General features: G+C 35.2%; 1 protein-coding gene across 1 annotated transcript in view; it reads right to left on the bottom strand.

Moving 5' to 3' along the window:
* Positions 1 to 20,947, bottom strand: part of LOC135084185 (twitchin) — a 211,053-nt gene that overhangs the window by 145,727 nt on the left and 44,379 nt on the right. The window contains exons 30-60 of the mRNA XM_063978926.1: positions 20,824 to 20,916; positions 20,596 to 20,691; positions 19,985 to 20,077; positions 19,790 to 19,873; positions 19,587 to 19,703; positions 19,379 to 19,474; positions 18,765 to 18,878; positions 18,565 to 18,633; positions 17,488 to 17,592; positions 17,198 to 17,242; positions 16,833 to 16,865; positions 16,557 to 16,619; positions 16,142 to 16,234; positions 15,176 to 15,226; positions 14,777 to 14,875; positions 14,596 to 14,688; positions 14,385 to 14,504; positions 14,085 to 14,201; positions 13,804 to 13,899; positions 13,655 to 13,714; positions 13,459 to 13,533; positions 13,317 to 13,373; positions 13,148 to 13,243; positions 12,938 to 13,024; positions 12,689 to 12,769; positions 12,517 to 12,609; positions 11,883 to 11,963; positions 11,042 to 11,218; positions 10,664 to 10,867; positions 10,029 to 10,073; positions 2,801 to 2,945 (exon numbers count right to left, since the gene is read on the bottom strand). Coding sequence (XP_063834996.1) covers positions 2,801 to 2,945; positions 10,029 to 10,073; positions 10,664 to 10,867; positions 11,042 to 11,218; positions 11,883 to 11,963; positions 12,517 to 12,609; positions 12,689 to 12,769; positions 12,938 to 13,024; positions 13,148 to 13,243; positions 13,317 to 13,373; positions 13,459 to 13,533; positions 13,655 to 13,714; positions 13,804 to 13,899; positions 14,085 to 14,201; positions 14,385 to 14,504; positions 14,596 to 14,688; positions 14,777 to 14,875; positions 15,176 to 15,226; positions 16,142 to 16,234; positions 16,557 to 16,619; positions 16,833 to 16,865; positions 17,198 to 17,242; positions 17,488 to 17,592; positions 18,565 to 18,633; positions 18,765 to 18,878; positions 19,379 to 19,474; positions 19,587 to 19,703; positions 19,790 to 19,873; positions 19,985 to 20,077; positions 20,596 to 20,691; positions 20,824 to 20,916 — 2,878 coding nt within the window. The remainder of the gene's footprint in view (positions 1 to 2,800; positions 2,946 to 10,028; positions 10,074 to 10,663; positions 10,868 to 11,041; positions 11,219 to 11,882; positions 11,964 to 12,516; positions 12,610 to 12,688; positions 12,770 to 12,937; positions 13,025 to 13,147; positions 13,244 to 13,316; positions 13,374 to 13,458; positions 13,534 to 13,654; positions 13,715 to 13,803; positions 13,900 to 14,084; positions 14,202 to 14,384; positions 14,505 to 14,595; positions 14,689 to 14,776; positions 14,876 to 15,175; positions 15,227 to 16,141; positions 16,235 to 16,556; positions 16,620 to 16,832; positions 16,866 to 17,197; positions 17,243 to 17,487; positions 17,593 to 18,564; positions 18,634 to 18,764; positions 18,879 to 19,378; positions 19,475 to 19,586; positions 19,704 to 19,789; positions 19,874 to 19,984; positions 20,078 to 20,595; positions 20,692 to 20,823; positions 20,917 to 20,947) is intronic.

Here is a 20,947-nt window from a genome sequence, read left to right as displayed (position 1 = left end):
GAAATTTTACGTTGGACCGCTCGCCTTACTCCGCGCGCCCAGCCCCGCAACTGTCACTTTCATTCGCGCAAATCGAGTGAATTGATACGTAATTTATGAAGGAAATAGGTATTATTATGGTTTCTGACTTAATTTATTTCACTCAACCTTATACCAAGTGCAAATTAATCAATTAACTGTAGGCATAAGGTAGTTGCGTTGTTTTACTAGGGAAAATTAACGTTACTATTATAAGTAGGTGGCACTTACCTATTTTTACGTCGGAAAATCTAATTATCTTATAGCCGTAACTGCCACTACAAATTTTTTACTTTGGAAAAGTTTGTTTTATGTCTATAAGTTAGTGCCAGTAACGGTGTTTTACGCTGAGATATTGTATTTTAGCAATATCTGGTGGAGATTAAAATGAAGACAAAACAATATAAAATATGATATACAACACGACTGAAGTATTTAGGGTCATTTATTAGACTCAACGTTACCAATTTCTTCTCCTATGCTACTTTATAATACAAAATACAAGTAAAATTTTTTTTAAATTTATTTTATTTATTTATCAAGCATATTAGGGCATTCAGAAATAAATATAAGCAGGTAACACAATCAAAAGTAGTTTCAATTAACTGCATTTAGAAGCTACTATTACATGATAATGCTTACACGATATTGCATACATGAGGTATTATACCCACTAAAAATACCCTGGTGCCCCGTCACTCGCTATAAGTGCTAACTTTGAGATTCCGGACAAAGACCTACCCCCTACACGGCGATAGTTGAAACGACAGCCACTGGAAGTACACAGCTTTCCCGTACACACACTCACCGTCAGCAGACGGTGGTGGTGGCCTATGCAATGCCTCCCGTGCGGCCTCACGCCCCCGTTACGCTGGCCATTACCGAGGAAGGAAGATAGGAGGCAATCATAATGTTACCTTCTCTGGAGTGAATCCAAATGCACTTGGTTCGTAGTCACGCTATCGTACCGGCAGCTTCTTGCGGCACTTTGTCTTCTCAGATAGAGGTGATTCATTACCACCTAGGTTTTGTTACCGTCCACATAGCTTTGACTATGTTATCCCGCAAGAATATGGTGTGTCGTATGCTCCTAGCCATCGCGATACAGGTAGGGCTCGAAGGATCCGTGCTCAGTCATGGTGCGAGTAACTCGAGTAACCTTAAACTTAAGCACGAGAGCGAATAAGGTTCGGTCACCCAACTTAGCCACGGCGAGTTGGTTTATCAACTACTAGACTACAGGACAGTCTAGCGAGTCTCACGGTTAACGGCCTCTCTGTCCTCCTAAGGCGGAGCTTTCACCTCGTTATTCACGCTGCGTTAAAGCAGACGATGTAGTCCTGTAGACTTTCTGGGCCTGTTTACTCTTCCCTGCAAGGGTGATGCCTTAGATGAGACAGAATCATGCTTTTGAGGGTGCCAGTATAGAGCTCCCGGCCTTTCTCCATAGCTTTCCGACATAGAGTTTTCGAACCTCCAAATTAGGGAAGCAGCCACGAAAAAGCAAGCTGTCTTCCATACGCACGGTGACGGATTGGTAAAGTGCGAGCTGCCACTGGTTATATACAATTAAGGTCACCGCGCTCACTACTTGACGCCACTGGTGATTAACAGGACCTTACTCTTAGATATTTGATCTGGGCCTTAGCTTTGACAGTTATGTGGGCGTCAGGTGAAGGTGTCAGGGATGCCTTTAAATATATGTGGTCCCTGGCCTGGGGCGATCATCATGCCATCTGTGGCGCCCAGGCAAGTCGCCTTGCTGTTAGAGGAGAGGCTCTGAAAGGTATGAGGATATTCTTGTAATGATGAAACTGTCTGCATGACAGATAATACCTTGAAATGTCCATGCCCTTGAAAAGGGTTCCATTTATTACCCAGTTGTATTCAATGTTCCACAAGATCGAACTCAAAATAGACCTATGTGGATCTTTGGACTCGATGCCATGCTGTTAAACCTGGCCGGCACTATTGACAAAGAAAATTTACCGGTTCTACAGGTATTCGTCAGTCAAAAGACGCCATACATAAGGAAGAATATTAAGGTATTGAAGTGCCTCTAATATGCAACTATCTGGGAAACGAGGCGGGACGTTGTTATGCCTCGTCGAGCAGGACTATGGGCGTAGATTCAGAGTAACGGTCAGTAGTAGCTGAACTTTGTTCCCATGTACAATCACTTATGTGGCAGTTAATAATTTAAACAAATATATTACTCCAACGTAAAAGTTAGTAAGTACCACTTACGTCATTTGTAATTAGAAACTTTCCGTTGTATAAGTGAGTAAATGACAAATAACACACTTATTGTGATTATTTTTTGAAAATTCTTCATGTTTTATAAAATATACCTCATATAAAACTATTATACCAAATTTCATCAATGTATGATAAATAGAACGTGAGCTACACATGTTTAAACCTTCAAACCGCTCTCCTGTAAAATTGGCCGTTTTCAGATACGTTATTATACGTAGGGACCGTCGAGATGACATCATTTGAGATAAATCTTACTTATACTTAATTTAATGGGTTACGAGTAACAATTTTTCGTTAACAAATTACCAATATCACTTAACTCCTTAAAGTTAAGCTAAATAGAATAATAATATGATTCCCTGCGAACTAGCGACTAGCCGATCAAACTAGTTAGTGACCCTAGAGTCAGGAGTTCGATGGCCAACTCTAGGGTCGTCTAGTTATTGTCGCTTCAATAACTTAAAAATCTTACTTGAAGTTCTTAAATTCATTATATCAAGTAGAAAGTAAGTGAAATAATAACCTTCAACAGCCGAGTAGCTTTCTTGCACGTCGACAATGACCGGCGGTCCCTCATTGCCGAGAGGCTTCAACGGCACCGATGGTTTGTTGATGAGGTCCTCCAAATCTTGGATGGACGGTCTTCTGGCGTCACCGGACTTTCGTCGCTATATCATCGAGATAAAGTTAGTAACACTTCCAGGATCGCAAGTTCAGTAACATATGTTAATCACGAAGAAATCAACAGAGAAGTTACGGTGAACGGAATAGTAATAGATAATAATCAAAGCGTTTTTCAACAAGATGCTCCGTTCACCGCACAAAGCATATTGCATTTTCATAAAGTAATACGCAAATACTCAATCTCCTGTTTAATGACAAACATTATATTCATCTGTCCGATGATAGTCAAACAAATAGCAGAAATTAATCAAAGGCCATTGAAATATCGTTGTAGTGGTTCAAATATAAATGTACGTTGAAAAATGATATCGCTGTAGCAAAATTTTATACATGATGCATTAGCGCGGTTATGACAGATGCGACACGTTATGAGAGGTCGCCAAGTGGCTTGACAATGAAGAGCTGGACTTCCTGACAAATGTGGCGCAAGTGGCGCGTCTCGCTTATGAAATTATGTTAATGGCATATATTATGATCGTGTAGCTATCACCTGATATAAAGAACATCTAATTAACGAAACTAATGATACCCAAAATGAAGACGATAGTTCTGAAACGCTCTTAGAAGGCACTAATGATCACAGTAAGATTCAGGTCGAGCCCCGTTCCTAATTAGATGCCAGTAAATTTTCAATCAAGCATATTATTGTTCTGATTCAGAATTAATTAGTGGCAGAGGAGAGTATAAACAAAATTGATGGCGATCCGAAGATGAATCAAACGAGTGCGTATGTGTTGATGACGCGGGAATGGGCGCGTAGGCGGAAAATTATGGTTACAGCTCAAAGACACATATGGCTTAATATATTACCAGGTCTGTAACTAGCTGATAGTGTTAATTAGGGCAAATTCCAGAGGTTTACATGGAATACCATGACAGCTTTATGAAATAGCTCATATCACTCGTGGAAAGAAAGTAGGTACCTACTCTATCGAGGTAATTTTTAAAATTAATTCGTCTTTCACAGACTTACCTAATATCTAATGGAAAATTGTCAAGAGCAATAAAAGTCTACGTGAAATTAAAAAGTGTGAGTAAATTGTTGAGTTAAAGGTGTAACTTAGGTAACCTTGTAGTTTAATATGACATGAAAAATGCTAAAGTGACAAATGTTTAAAAATAGTTTACCTATTTGTAATTAAAATTAAGAAACAGTTAAGTTAAATAAAATAAGATTAAAATACGCCGAAGAAAATATACTTAGAACCACTTTAAAATCCAAACTAGAATTTTTACAATAAAAAGTACAAAGAAAATGTTAATAGAAAACTTTTAAATTGAAGAAAGTACATAATAAGTAAAATAAAAATAATCCCACAGTTGAATAACTTGAACAATATTTGAATGACCTTTGTAAATTCAAAGTAAACTTGGAACCAACTTAGGAGCTTTCAAAAAAGTTCTCGTACTTACCGGATCGACTTTTGGCTTAGGCGGAGCTAGAGGTTTCTTAGCCACCGCTGCCATCGTGTTAATCACATAGAACTAAGATGCCACAAAACTGCCGAAACAGTAACTTAAAACTAAAAAAGTCGCTAACAATAAAAATTATCACAGATGCTTTGCTATTCCACACAATTATTTCATTTCACGAAAGTTCATCGAAAGCCTTTTCCGTCGTCCTACGCCTGGAGGATTCATTTTTAAAACCCCTAAATGCTTATTGTTTTAAGTGTTACACCTTATTTTTACTATTTTTTTGTTTGGTCGGTAAATTTTCGATTTGGACAGTTCGTAAGTGTCGTTCCATCTAAAAATGGGCGCGAATGTCAAAAGACTGAAGGGTCGGGCAGGATGGCCGCTCGGCAGCGGCGGGGAGGGGCGCACTTCTATTTCTGCACAGCACAAATCAGCAGAGCATTTCAATTAATTATCAGATTAAGGTGAGCAATCCGTGTAGCGTGTTCTTGGACAGCGTAAATATATACGCGTAGTTGTCGAAAAGTGCCACGTTGGCGACACTGGACTGGACCTTAGGCAATGACGTTATCGTATCCGTCTCTCATAACTTTACATAGAGCCTAATTCAGGCATGTACTTTACGTGCTTTTTGCTTTCCGCGAATCAAGTAAAACCATGTCAGCATTTTTGAATCGGTTCGTGTTATCGTGACGGCGATGACATTAGATGCCCGCGCCGCATTCCTGGCCAAACATCCCAACAACCCAACCGTGGACCGTCCGCAGTTGTCTCGATTCATAAATTATATGAGATTGAAGGCTTGCGCAAACGCACGAAAGATTGATTGGCAACTAATACAATGGTAATTATTCAAACGATTGTCATCGCTGCCAAGGGGTTCCAAGTTACGAATAGGTGAGCAAATTACTAACAAGCCGACAAATTCGTTGTGTCGTGCTGTCACATCTGTATTTTTGACTGAAGATCCTTGAGGAGTTAAAATATTTGAATCTAAAGCAAATCCAACCGTTGTTGCATTGTTTTAGGGCGTGGATTAGGTTGATGCTGCTTTTGAAGAATCAAAATTTGCGGTTTAAAGGGTAACACCTGCCGATGTATTGATTAATGATAAGGGGTCGCAGCCAATAGCCAGTCATCGGCGTGAACTTGGCGCTATTGCCAAGTGTGGTGAGAACAGCGTTGTCCGCGGCTCTCCTGGCCACTGCCGGTGTGGCCGCGGATCTGCCCACGCGCACAACAGGTATTTTTACTTCCACATCAATGTGTCAATCAAATACCTTCGCGCTATTCGATACGTCATCCAGTACAATACATCTGTTGTTTAGATCATAGAAATGCATGATGCTGCGCCAAAGTTGTCTGAATTTCTCGTTCCGCTATTTTATTTTCTAATATCGGTGTTAAAGTTTGTCAAGTAACGTTTAAAATATTAGAATTTTTAGCTTATAGTCGAAATTATTGGCAATTTTGTTGCACTCTAGCGAAAGACTCTCTGTATTCTTAGCTGATCAATTATTTTTCTTACATTTGACACAATAATTGCTTTAAATTATTCTGAACTATTCATTCAGCCATTTTACTCGTATTTGTAATCTTTAATTGCGCTGCTAATTACACGTACTATTTATGATTTTTTTATTTTCATTTAAATTATTTCTATTTTTTATTTTTGAGAATATAGCTTAGATTAATCGTATTTTTCTGAATGACAGAATTTCTTTTCAATATTGCTTGTAGCTGTCAAGAAAGATTTACCTAAACAAATCCGTATACGAGTAGTCGTGCATAGTACTGCTTAGTAACAAGACTATGCATCTCCTTTAATTTATTTGAAAGATTTTTCAATCACAATTTGGTGCTGGCATTGGGTTTATTATTAGTTTATAGATGCCCTTTTTAGATTGCATTATTAATAGGCTTGTCTTCTGTTTATCAATCGTTACATTGTAGACGATGCGAAGGCCAGATAAAACGGTGTCATCAATCTAAGATTTGGATGTCTAGTCTATTAGCCAATTTATATATTTTTTCTTGCGAACTGTGTCCACCAATTACAGATGTCAGATGAGGCGAGATATATCTTTTTAACAATACAGACTACAGAGTAACCGCAATAATTCACTGGGTTGGCATCAGCTGACAATGACAGAGTTCAAGTGGCCGATCTTGGCCTATATCGCGCAGTCATATTTAGAAGAATATCCATCCATCATATCGCGTCTTCGGTCCAGGCGCACGCGCGTTTATAACGCCTTTACGTCATCAACAGTCGACGGCGTTAAATCATAACTGAAGGTGATGACGTTTGCAGTTAGAACTAACTGTGTGGAGTGTGGACTCTATGCTCTAGGTAACTCAAGGCAGTCAATTTATTATCGGTCAGAAATAACAACGTTTACCCCGCTTGATTAAAAAGGTTAGGAAAGTATAAGAGCTGGATTTCAGGAACGTATTTCAAACTCTACCATCTACCCTGATGTAAACTTAAACTTTGTTAAAAAAATTGACACTACAAAGTACAGTTAATTTGGCGTTTAAAATGGCGTTTAAAGAAAATTTAAGATTTTGGCGATAAATAAGTATTTTAGAAAGGACTCAGTTGTTTAAATCAATTTGGTGAAGGTCTCGGAAAGCATAGAGCGTTCGTTTTGGAAACTAATGGGGGGCTTTTTCCAGTTTTTTGGTTGAAAGGAACTACATAATATATATATTTAAATAATCTTCCGTATTGTCCTCGAGCATAACGTCACTGTATAATGTTGCCATCTTTCACTCCGAGTGTACACGCCTCTCTTCTAACAGCTGCGAATGCGATTTTTCATTTCTAATAGGCCCGAGGTGGCGCGATCTATTTTGCCAAATTAGATCGCAAATAATAAATATTATCATTATAGTGCATGTAATTAAAATTAATAACAAGTTAAAAGGTTTAATTAGGATTGTGACTTTTTGTGTTTTTTTTGTTTAGTTTACATAAATAATGTAAATTGTTGTATTAGATAAATTGTGGCCATTTATTTATCTTGTCAATATTTGTATTATATTATTTGCCATACCATCATATTTTTAATAATTATTGCATTGGGTCTCGCAACCCTAATTTTATCAAGCGTTTTATGCGTTTGTGTACCAACAGCTGTCAACAGTTGCATATAAACTATGTCTGGACCTACACGATTCTGTTGATCATAATCATTTATAGCAAATGGATATTAACCGTCTGTCTCGTTCTAATGTGCCTTTTTCTCATCATGATTTACATTATCCGCGTCATGGTTACAGTACTTTGGCGTCTATCTCTGTCTAAATATAGCATCTTTGTTTAGCTTCCGCTTCTAATTCAATCTGAGTGATTTATAATTATTGTTTGCGACACAATTAGACTCCGTTCAAGTCTTCAGGCATGTCTGCCTACGTGAGGGCATGTTTTGTGACATCTAGGCAAAGGGCAACGTTTAGAACTTTAATTTCAACCTTCTAGGCATCGCTATTAAGTTCGTTTTCATACAGCAGTTTTCTATATTATAAATCTGGGTAAGATGACTAGAAAGTTGATCATTAACGTTATCCTTCTATGTATAAATGTTATCTGGTTTCCGCACATTAGTGGCATTGGAACATGCACTTTCTTGTTTATCAGTCAATAAATTTACAGATACACCCATTCTAACGTAAATGTAAATGTTTATAGTCTGTAAATTTATATCACCAATATTAAGGATCGGTTTTATCAGTTTTATTATATCCGTTGGGACCATGCATTTACTATTATGTTTAGGTTTATTTATTTATAGTTATGTGTTAGGATGACAAGGGGTTAGGAGCACTATAACTATTTGTTTTATATTTACAATAACATTGAATCGTACATAATTTGCTTAATGTATGCCTTCAAGAAATCCAGTCATAAATTTTTTGTTACATTTATGACTGTTTTCTTCATTTCTTTCTACAACAGTTCGTTTGGCTTCGAATTAATCACGTTGGGAAAAATCTATGTTAGCCACGTATCTAATATTTTCTCTATGACATATATCTAAACATATATTCTCCACACATGGTATACCTCGTCCGCGAGTTCACCCGGCCTGCTGCGTTTCTTTTTCGGAAAAAAATATACTTTTAGTAATACATTCTCTGTTAATGTGCATGGAATTATAACTATACATTAATATAATTTAAATAAATGTATTGTGCAATTAACAATTTTAAATATTACGTGTGGGTGTGAGATGTTTGTGTAGGTGTGAAATGTAGTGTTTTGGAATGTAATTTAAGTATAGCACTGTCGAATGAATATGTCAGTCGCGTTAATTTTAGTGTGTCATTTGCACATTATAATTCATTAATAGTTAAATTGTTTGTATGTATAAAGTGTGTTTTGCAAAACTATAACACTATCAGGATTAGCGGAAAATTAAAACTAAAACCAGTTATCAGGGAATCGGAAAACTAAAGCCATTCTAAAAGTCAACTAATAAGCATGTTGGTAATAGAATCAGATTTCTTAGCATTTTTAAAAATTAAGTACTTGTAGAAGTACTTTTTTAATATTTTGCTGATTCTTTTACCAATCAAAAAAGTCAAACATTTGCTCCAGCTTCTGTACTAAGTTTAGCTGGACAGCAAAGCAGTGAACTAAACTTTAGAATTGGAATTAACATCTAAAAGAAAACTAAAAGGAATGATGTATTGTATGGGGACGTTGTGCATTTAAAAACTAATAAGGGGGTTTTTAACTAAATAATTCAAGGTAAATCATTTGTGTGAAAAAGGAAACTGTTCTGGTATTTACTCTTTTTAAATGTTGAATTTAATAGTGAACAAGAGTTAGGTGTCAAGAATGTTCTGATTCATAATATTCAAAATTATTTGGACAAAAGATATCGTGTTATATTGTGTGAAATTCACGAATTAACTGTCCTTAATGTCGGGAGTGTAATAAAAGAAGAAAAAACATCTAAAAACAAAATGCTTTGCAAAAGCGAGCAGCGTCCACCTAAAACAGACCAGATCCAGTCGATCTCACCTTTTTCTCGTCTAAAACTTCGCCAGGGCGTAATTTGTTGACCTGTTGTTAAAAAACATTGATAATAACCCCGTGAAAACCATTTGCCTGCCTAATATCTCCTTGGCCGAACCTAACGCCCTACCTAGCCTAACTGGTTTTATTATTTGGTGCAGATACTCAGCTGTGCGAGTTATTACGTTATATTGCATCATTTTCATGTTAAATTTTGTTAGTGTCCGCTCCAAGACCATGATGTGTAAGAGAAGCGTTCTTAAACGCACCATGTGTCCAGGTTAATCTTGTAAAATTTCTCGAATATCGACACGAACATACTCTGTGACCGTTATTTGTGTGCGTGGCGTGCGTACAAGCTGTGCAATTTTGTGCGCGATGACCACAAGTGTGTGCAGATTTTATGCGACGACAAGTTTTTTTAAAACACCAAGACTGGACCATCACTTGTTTTTTTCCAAATTTAATGACGATGTGATCAGCAATCGTCCAGATTTGGTTTCGTAAACCGCGTCAGATGCAAACGCGTTAATATTTCGTTTTAAAGATACAGTTAAGACTTTTATCACGGCAATATAACGGACAGCATTCACGTAATATTCTTAGCGGTTTTTGCTTTTACCTTCTTTTCTTCGACCACCTCACCAGGTCTTAGTTTTCTATTCTCCTGTGGATTATGTTTTGTACGGTATTTAAAATGACTAAATACACGATCTAATAAACAGTGTTTTAGAGTCTAATGTGTATCTATAGGCTAATAAACTATTGATCTAGAAGCAGGGAAAAGGGGACTCTAAAATAAACTCAAAGTGTGAAAATTACATATTTTGGTTCTACAAAGCATTGGAGGCTGTAAAATGTGTGAAGCTCATCGGTTCTTTAGATGATTAGGGGCAATCCGTTGGGGATATCTGGGGCATTCTGGGGTCAATCTAATGTTAAGGGTTCGGCTCGAGATAATAGGAATCTAAGCTACAAAGGAGGGCTAAACTTTGTGATTTTGTACTAATATCAAAAAATATTTGAAAATAAATTAGGTAGTTCTTACTCGAAACGAAAGATAACAACTTTGATATTGGTACAATAGTAATAAAAATTATACAAAATATACTATAACTACATGTCGGACGACACAATAACCAGAAAATCTACTTGTGTTCATACCTTGACTGAAATTGTTGAATCGATTAAAATAATGAATTTGAAGTTAAAAATCATATTATTTTTTCTATCGTGATTGGAAAAGTGATTACATACCTCGTCGCTGATGATGAGCGATGGACGTCTACCCATTTCCTCTGGAGGAGGTATGAGGGACCCACGTCTGCCCACGGGCGCGCCAGGCACCAAGGATGGTTTCCTGGGCATGTCGGGTTTTGGAGATTTCTCTCGGATGACCTCGATCTTTGGCGCTGCAGGCTTCTCTTCCGGTGCCTTGATTTCAGGCACCTTTGGAATGGGCTGCATGACAAAACGACAAAATTTTATAATGATTAATTTCGACTTTTTAAGTTTTATTTCTTCATCACATTACACTCTAACATCCAACGAGTAAGTACATCATGCTCAATTTTTTAATAGTCTTAAAGAAATTGAAAAAAAAAATACTGTCAAGTTTTTAATATCAACACAAACCTTGTCTTTTTCGGGCTTGTCCCTAGTTGAAGGTGTAAAGTCCATTTTCTCGTATTTCTCAAGGTCTGGCCTTTCATAATCTGGTATTTCAGGCAGTTCTTCTGCCTTCTTCTTAACTGAAGTAACCTTAGCCTTCTTGGCTTCTTCTTCGATTTTCTCTTCTTTGACTGCCACTTTCTGTAAATTGAACATCTTGTTTGCAATTTGCCTACATTTTTGTTTAATTTTGTTCTCTGTACGAAAATTACATTACATAGGAAGATATTCTATTGTCATGTGTTTTTTTTCCTTTAGAAAAAAGGGAAAATTGTATTACCAAATAAACAATGGTTAACTTACCTTCAACCAAATAATTATCAAATTCACATGATATTTTAAATTAGGTGTAGTATAATGTGCAACTTAACCATAAATTAATAAGCAAAGCAAAGCAGGAAATTGTGTTAGTAACACAAAAATACAGTGAAGATAGAACTATTGGTTATTCCGCTAACATTGCATTTCATTCGTGTACTGTGTGCTTACATTATAACTATCAATAGTGCATTGCTGGAGGTTCATTTACATAATATACAACGGTATGTACATGCCCAATACATTACATTCTTCTACTTCAAGTGCGACAGTTACTTTATCAATGGCTAGAAATTTAATAATAATAGAATCTTCAAAGATCAGTCTAAAACATATTCGTTTTTACTATTAAATCTCGAGCCATTGAAGATAATGTGCGTAACAACAAATTTAAAATTTTGGTGCCAATTGATAGTGCTGGTGCTAAATCAAAATCCTGTGAAAAAATTTAGTGCAGTGCTCAAATATCCCATTTGTGCGGATGTACCTCGTCAGGGTTGCTGGTAAAAGCGGGCTGTGGGATTTCTAATGTGCTCTGTCTACGGTCTTTGTCCTCTGTCATTTCAGCCTACAGATAATTTCAATTAATGGCGACCATACGAAGTGTATATCAGATATCTCTCCTTGAGAAAACGTAAGTGATTTTTATTTTTAGTGAAGCATTGAAACTCTAGAATGATGTTTACTGTACTATCAGCATCAGTGAATTCTTTACAGTAACAGTTTATGTGCTAAAAAATGCACAGAATGTAAAAGTAAATGACATTTATAATGCTGATTGTACACTCGGTCTGATTGATGAGATAATTAATTTTAGCGATAAGTAAGCGCTTTCACAATTAATTTTAATGTTTGGCTATTATTATGACTGAAACATTGGCAATCATATCTCAACGTTAATAGCAATTTTTAAGAGTGATCAATGCCAAATAATTACTGATGCTAAAAATATGACTTCAAATTCGGCTTAAAAAGGATTATTTTCATCAAGCTGCACTGAGTTCAAAGCCTAAAGTGACAAAAAACGTGTTCCCTATTTCACTTATCGTTTTCACAAGGAGATCTCTGTTGTGATGTATGTTTGTGATAGTGTAATATGAAAGTGTAAGGAGATTGTGTACCTGAGGAGACCGTGGTCTTCTCCAAGGTAATGTGTCAGATGTATCTAGTAGTGTGGGTTTGTATTTGTCTTCCAACTCTGGAGTTTGTTCAGCCTGAATTTGAAAACGTCGATATTTAGTTGACTGTACGTGTTATATTTTAATAATAAACTTTTTAATAATGATAATCTACCTGTGGTATCTCAGGTATGACATCCCATGAGAACGGAACTTCGTTCGGTTTAGTGTCAGGAGCCGATTTAACTTCCGGTTCCTGATAAATTTTAAAATTTAGTTTTTGTTTTTATGATTTTAGAATTCAAACGTGCCAGTGCTTGTGTATGAGAGTGCATGTTGTATGGTGTTGCTGTGTGTATTATAAAGGCATGATTTGAATTTAAATATTCAAATTATGAATGTGGAATGTTTTGTAGGATTTTACCTCCGTGTTTGACTTTCTCCACGGATATAAAGTTTGTTTTGGTTTTTCTATCGGTTGTATTTCTATTTTTGGAACTTCTTCCGGTTCCTATTGTAATAAAAATGTTTACATGAGATCCATGAGTAAATGAGTAATAATGTTGAGTGTTTATTGTTCTATTTATTTCAGTATGAGTTTGAGTGACTTTTTTACTGTAATGTTTATACCAACCTCAATCTCAATGCTTGGTTTTTTCATCCATGCATAGAATGGGGATTGTTTAGGCGTTTCAACGGGTTTCTCCGATTTTATATCATCAACAGGTTCCTATTAAAATAAGTTTTATTAAGTATTTGCGTTTAGTGTTCAATTTTAAGAAATTAAATTGTTTTTATTGTACCTTTGGTTTGTCAGTTTCTTTAGTTGTTTCCCATGGTTTAACCTCCTCAAAATCATCCTAAAGAACAATTACAATTAACAATGTTTTTAAAAAGTATTTATGTGGTATTTAATTTGCAATTTTAGTATCGAATTTTACCCACCTCCATACTATTATAAGATTTCCTACGCCAAGCACAGAATGGAGATTGTACTGGTGTTTTAGGTGCTTCTGGTTCCTAGCAATATCAATGTTTAAATTAATATCACCACTTTAATCAATGTATTTAGGATCGCAATTAATTATTTTATTTATATCATTATCAATTTGTTTATTAAGTAATGAACTACTAGTAATACCTTTGGCTTTTCATCTGCTACAACCGGTGAAGGTATCTCAAGTTTTTTCTCTACTGGAGCCTAAAATTTAAATGATAATGAAATTCAATATAATATTATTTTGAAAAAGGTATAGATGAGCTGAAGTTTATGTAATGAGATTGTAATACCTCTGTAGTTTTAGAGGGACGTCTCCAAGGATAAGAAGGCTCTGGTTCTTTCTCAACAGATACTTTCTCTGTCACTTCCATTGCTTCAGTTTTGTCCTGATTATAATAATAACATTAGCAAAATATACTTAAAGTATTTTACGTTACTGAATTCAATGCTTTAGCTATTTATCTGTCTATATTTGATCATTTTGAAGAATTATTTAAAATATCAGTTTAATATCGATAACATCTGTTTAGTTATGAACTTAGTAATGAAAAATTAAGTATTATTGAAGTACCTCAACTTTGCTTGGTCTACGCCAAGGATAGCTAGGCTCCTCTGGTTTTTCAACTACTGGTTTGTCCTGAGCTTCTACTTTTTGTATTGTTACAGGTTCAATGTTCTCCTTGGATTCCTGTTCATAGAACTCATTGTAAGTATTATGCAAAATAAAATGATAATTTCTAAACTGCGTAAGATAGATGAAGGGGATAAAACGGGATCCACGCGTAAGAAGTCGCGGGCGGCCGCTAGTGCAAAATAAAATTAACTTTAGACTAATTTTCTAAACATAATTCTATAGTAATAAAGACTCTACCTCAGTAGTTTTACTTGGCCTTCGCCGAGGTTGAGCCAATTCTTTTGGTTTGTCTACAGAAACCTTTCGCTTGGTTTCTGTCTCCTCTACAATCTTAGTTTCTTCAACTTCTACCGTATCCTGTTTAGGTTGTTATAATTTAATATTATTTATAAAATATCTTTTCGTTAATTAAAATAATATGAGATATTAGAATTTTATGAAGGTTTACCTTTGTTTTACTAGATCTTCGTCTTACTGGTGTTGGTTCCGTCGGTTTTTCTAAGCTAGGCTTACGTTTAGGTTCCACTTTTTCTTTGGTTTCCTATACGACATATTATTTTAAATAATTTTTATTTGATTTAAGTTTAATAATATGTAAGTGTGTGTTTCTGTGAGTGATGTGTATATACCTGAGTGTCTGTTTTCGTAGGTCGCCATGGATACGTCTTTTCTGATGGCTTATCGACAGATTCTGTTGGTACCTTTTCTTCTATCTCTATAGTGTCGTCCTATTTACAAAAATACAACGTTACCCATCGTAGTACACAATTTGATGTACCTATTTCTTGTTGTCTTCTTGTATATTCACGTGTATAATTAATCACAAAATAGTTATTTACTTAACACACGATATAAAAATAATTAGAAATTGAAAAGTTGAATAAATTTTATATACAAAAGAAAACATAAATGAAGTATCTTTGGTTTTTTATGTTTTACATAGAAATTGAGATAAGAAAATAGAAACTTTATATTCTTTTGTAACATAGAGATAGAATGACATGCTGAGAGACTCAGACCTGACTTACCTTTAATTTAATTTGGTTCATTTCACTTGATTCTGGTTCCTTAATGGTAGGCTAAAATCACAAGTTATTTGGAATGTGAATAAGCATCATTGGGTACTGCATGTGTGTAACGTGTAATTAAATTAACGTAGAACTTGTTTGTGTGAAGAATTAATTGCTTTTGTTTTTCAAAAATTTAAAGTGAAAATATAAAATCTGTTGCTAGAACTTTTAAGTTAATTTAATTACACGTTGCATAAATTAAATACAAGCGTTACTGCAGTATTCAAAGTGATATAAATAAAATGGTTCATAGCTCTTGAATTCTACAGTAATACTTTAAGGGAAGAGGTATCAAATATTTTTGCTAACTACTCTACTTCTGTTGAAGGTACCCGTAAATCAACATAACAAAACATTTCCTAACATTGTATTTATTTTTGTATTTCATCAAAGTAGCATAATTCATCAATATTATAGCATCGTAATATTGATGGATTATGCTACTTTGATGAAATACGACTCGTCAAAGTTCTAACCAACACATTATTTTGTTAATCGTTGATAGGTATAGTACCTACAATGATGATTTATGAGTAAAACCTTAATCTAGAAAAGGAATGCAAAATAAGAAAAATACTAACTAGTGGATACGAAAATCTCAACAAATTCTAAAACGGTGTGGGTCTAAATGCGCTGGAAATATACTGCAAATCTTACAAAGCGGGGGTAGTAATAAAACTTGTACTGTCTACATGACTACAGGTGTAGGACTCTACTAGGGTGCGGCTCTTGCCCAGGGCTTGCTTCAATGCTAAAATATCTAAATATTGCTAAACAAACTAATTATATATCTACCTACCTCTAAATAGAATTTAAAAATTTAAAGAAGGTTGTGGACTTTGTTCTAATCGAAGAAAGTTCACATTTACAATTTAAATGATATTTTCCAAAATAATAATGCAAGATAGTTGTTTCAAGACTTACCTTCTGGGCCGAAGATTTCTTCAGTGTTCCCACTTCTTGCTTCTCGGCCACAGAAAGCGATGATTTTCTGCTTTCTGCAGTCTCTTTTGTGAACTGTTTTGAAAGATGTTAATTATTAAGATGATTTAAATTGATATAGCAGTACGAGTAGTACTTGTTCGGGTGCTATATCTATAACTGACGAAAAACCAAACAATTAATAGAAAATCTATTGTTTGGGGCCCTGACCCTTACGTACCCCTTAGCGATGTTTTTTAAGAAATAATAAATAGCAGTAAACTAACTTTACGACTTTTTTCTCAAAATATTTTCTAAACCTAAGATAGGAGTAAGTATTCTTCGGGATAACTTTTAGATCGTTCATTTATTTTTCAAAAACTTTTAAGTTAGTATGAGGAATTAAACTGACACTTACTTTCATTGATTTGTCTTCAGCAACGGAGCTCTTTCTGCTCTCAATCTTAGATTCTTCCTTGACCTAAAAAATTTTACCAATTTGTAATTTCATACTTTTTTAAAAGTGTGACTGAGCGATAAGCTTATAACGAAAATCGAAAATACCAAACACTAAATCGAAGAAAATACTTCCGATTATGTTAAACTAGCACATGTGATAAAAAGTTTTGGCAGTACCCGCAATAATTATTTTTTATAGCCAAGCAATAGAAGGCATTGAGTTCGAAATTGATACCTCAGACTGGATTGAAGTCCTTCGGCTTTCAGTCTAGATGGAAGAAAATGCAAATTTTATATTAGCACAAGAATTCTTGGACATAACTCTAACATAAAACAAAACAATAGGAAAATGTACACGTGGCAAATAAACATTAACTGGGGTCAAACGGGACGGAACATTTGGAAATATTATACAAAAGAAATCAAAATCTTCAAGAAAGGGAAACACATTATGGATGAACTGTTTGTTTTTGGGTATTTGATGATCAATAAAAAAATATCGATTTCATGTCATCAAATAAACTAGATTTTCCAAATTCAATCTAAAGTGGCCAGGAAAAGATAATGAGATGGGGTCACGCTATGACATATCCATTCTACCTTCACTTCTAGACGTTGCTGTTGTTGTGATATCATCGTAACCTGCTGTTAGAATTAATAACAACCAATAAATAAATGAAGCTGGTTTAAATGAACTAAATTATAAAATGTGACAGATGTATTTTCACATTTTGGGCTAAGTCCATCATTACTTAAGCAGAAAATATTTTCATTATGGCTTTATTTGAGCTTATTATAGTTTCAGACTCAGTTCATGCCACAACTTTATTACCTTGCTTAAAAATTACAGGTTTATTGTCTTTTATTTATTTATTATTTTGTTTCCTTACCTTAGTTTCCTTTTCTTTCTTCTCCCTAGTCGTGGGAGTAGGCGTGATCTTCTCATATTTTTCAAGAACTGGTCTCTCGTAGTCATCAACAAAGTCCAGTTCGAGCTGAAAATTTTAAAACTAACTTAGATAAGTGGCTAAATGGACATCCATAGTTCTGAGCTGCACCTGATTTTTTTTTTATTTAAAAATCAACCAATTACTTAGAAGTCAAGTCAAGAAGACTTAGTTTTTTACTAGGGGTTTTACATTTCAAGTCTGAAGTTTAGTACGTAAGATGTACTTACTTACCGAAAGCTGGAAATAAACACAGAAACATTAAACAAAAACAAATATCAAGCACATGCGATGCGACTTACAACCCACGCCATCTTGTGCTAGAACAACGAAGGACATCTTCAGAACCTTTGATTCGACCATTTAACATTGAGTAAATATATTTTGGTGTATAACTATACAGTGGAATTTGTGGGAGTGTGGATGTGCATTGGAGTGCAAACACAGTGATATTGATAAAATATAGAGTGTAGGGTGAGAAACTACACCGATCGCAAGAGTAGCAGACTTGGTCTTAGCTGTCAAACGTATAGAGTCACTTTTATGTGCACATACGTTGGACTAACCTAGACCGTAGCTATATCTGCATTCGATGAAGTAAAAAAGACCGAAACAGAAAGAATAGAAGTCACGAAGAAGTTCAACATTGTCAATGATTACCCCGTCCTTGTCGGTCTGTTTAGTCCCAACCTCCTTTGTAGGTGATACTGTGGTCTTCTTAACAGTTTTCTTGAGTTGTGGTTTTTCGAATTTACCATCTTGTACTACCAGAGGTGCCTAGAGAAGTATAAAAAGCTTTTAATGGAGTTCTATAAGCGTTCGTTTACTGCGTACAAGGATGTTAGTTTTTGTGCGCTGGCAATTAAAAAAACGGTGTGTTTAGGGTAATCCAAACTGGATTAGACTATCTAGAAAACGGAAAATATTAGTTGTAGGTCAATTATCTCAGCTGGGTTGCAATTGCCAATGTTCAATACGCCAATTTGTGCTTGTCACATCAAATTTAGAGCAATTTTCTACCTCATCGTCATCTCCTTTTTTGACAACAGCCGGTTTTTTCACCTTAAGTTGAGCTGCTTCTGATCCCTCCTGATACAGAATTAATAAACGTTGTAATTTTGGAATCATACACTTCGTTTGAAAAATATTATTTCATAACAAAGCATAATATTTAATTTTCAATTTAAAGCTGAGATAATCTAATGAAAGAGGATCAGTACCGTAGGCTTTTTCTTAGCAGGAGTCTTTTGTGTAAGAGATGCTTCTTCAGGAGCAGTCGTGCTGGTCTTAGTTCGGGGCTTGGTGATACTGACAGCCTCCTCTGTGTCCTCACCCTGGCCCCATAGTGAAAATAATGAAATAATATTCACAGGAAGAAAATGATGGTAACAGTGATGCTGTATTTGCTTTTGTAGTCAAAAGGGGAGATAGAACAAGAGAAAGCAGTAAAAATATCTACAGTGAAAATATAATAAAAAGAAAAAGTGTACTATTATTTTGACAATCGTGTGTGCGTTGTGATATTTTTTCTCCAAAAATCTCCAATAAGTGTATTTGCAATTAAATTGGTGCTGAAATCTATCCTAAAACTAAATTCTCTAACCACACGATAGAAGTAGATCGTAACTACGTTTTACCAGCTGGTACCTTAACAAGTATTAATAGTCGTTTTAGTACGTCTGGTGCCGATAACGGTGGTATGTTATTTTTCATAGGCACCGTGTCTGTCTGCGAATAATTTTGATAAGATTCTTAACTTATGGATATATTCTTATCTCCCTTTTTTATTGGCTATTGCATTTTTAAAGGCGTAAACATCCAAAAATTGTCGTACCTTTTGTTCTTTAGATTTAGGTGTAGGTCTCTTAAGTGTTTTCTCTTCGACGATTTCGGGTTTCTTAATGTTGAGTTTCGCTTCAGCCTCGTCTTCCTATATTGAAAGTTATTTGATATTTTAATTCTATATTCTTTTGGATTCAGCAAGATTGTTTTGGCAAGCTTTTAGGGTTTGCAGCGTAAACCAAAAATGTAAGTGTACGAACCGTAGGTTTGATTTCAGCTGGTGTTTTGTGTGTAAGCGAAACGTCTTCAGGTTCCTTTCCTGGCTTGGCTGGAGTTTTGGGTTTGGACAAACTAAACTCCTCGTCCACGTCCATAGGCTAAGGAATTGATTTGGAATTATTATTATTGGATATGACGTCAAAAAATTCCCTACTGATTTTACTGTATTTAGATTTTATCATACCTCAGGCTTATCTTTGTCTTTAACAGAACGACGTTTGGCAGTAGCTGTGGCTGAAGGAACCTCTTCCTCTGGTTTTTTGTCGTCCTAACAAATAGGTATATTGAAAAGAAATAAGTCTAAATATCATTGTAACTAAACTACTAATGTTTTACGGAGCAATTTGTATATTGTAAGCATTGTGCGAGTGCTGTGTACCTTCTTCTTTTTCTCAGTGGGTGTTGGTGTGATTTTCTCGTATTTCTCGAGAACGGGTCGCTCGTAATCGTCGACGAATTCGGCTTCTGCAACCTTTAACGTTACGTTCTATGTGAGTATGTAGGTAGCAAGCGTTATTGTATTTCTGCAGTTATTTGATGATTTTTTTTTGCTTTTATATTAAAAATGCACATAATGCCTTTGACCTTGTTTATGCTTTTTTATTGAGTGATATTGTTACTGTGCTAGCAACAAAATGTTGTGCGAACGAACTACAATATGTACTTGAATAAATATTAATATTTACATTATTTTTACAAAGCAAAGCATTTTACAGCATAAGCGTAAATTATATTTACAGAGTGGCTTTAATTTATTATTATTATTATATTTCAATAACTTTGTCGGTGCAGGAAGAGGATCGCAATAGGATTATGAGCTAGCTCGTGGCGTGGCGTGTGCTATGAAAACTTAAAGTGTGATATTAATCTAAGTTCTTGCCGTGTATTATTCTAATTCACTCTACTCTTGTGTAAATTATCATCTACTACAGTTATTCGTATTTAGTTATGTGCATGTTATGTCATAACTACTGCTATTCAAATGTGTACCTCAGGTTCTTTAACCGAAGGACGCTTTTTAGGCTTTGCATCATCCGTCTTAGGCGTTTTAGCCTTTGGTTTTTCTTCTGGTTTTTTGTCTTCCTCCTAATAACATAACTTTATTCAATAACTGACATCGAAATAAACACAATTGTTTGAAGCTTCAGACCCAAAAGGAGTCTTGCAAAGAATTGCTAAAGATAAAGTTGAATTGACAATTTGACTAAATGTGTGTACCTCTTTATCTTTAAGAGAAGGTCGTTTCTTGGTTTTTGTTTCTACCCTTTCTGTGGTGGTTTTCGTGGTTTCCACTGTCTCTTCCTCGTCATCCTAATAAAATAGTTTTGTAGGTATATTACAA

The sequence above is a fragment of the Ostrinia nubilalis genome, chromosome 25, assembly GCF_963855985.1.
Source record: "Ostrinia nubilalis chromosome 25, ilOstNubi1.1, whole genome shotgun sequence".
Classification (NCBI taxonomy): domain Eukaryota; kingdom Metazoa; phylum Arthropoda; class Insecta; order Lepidoptera; family Crambidae; genus Ostrinia; species Ostrinia nubilalis.
The sequence above is the reverse complement of the archived record's forward strand: the minus strand, read 5'-3'. Positions and strand labels throughout refer to the sequence as shown.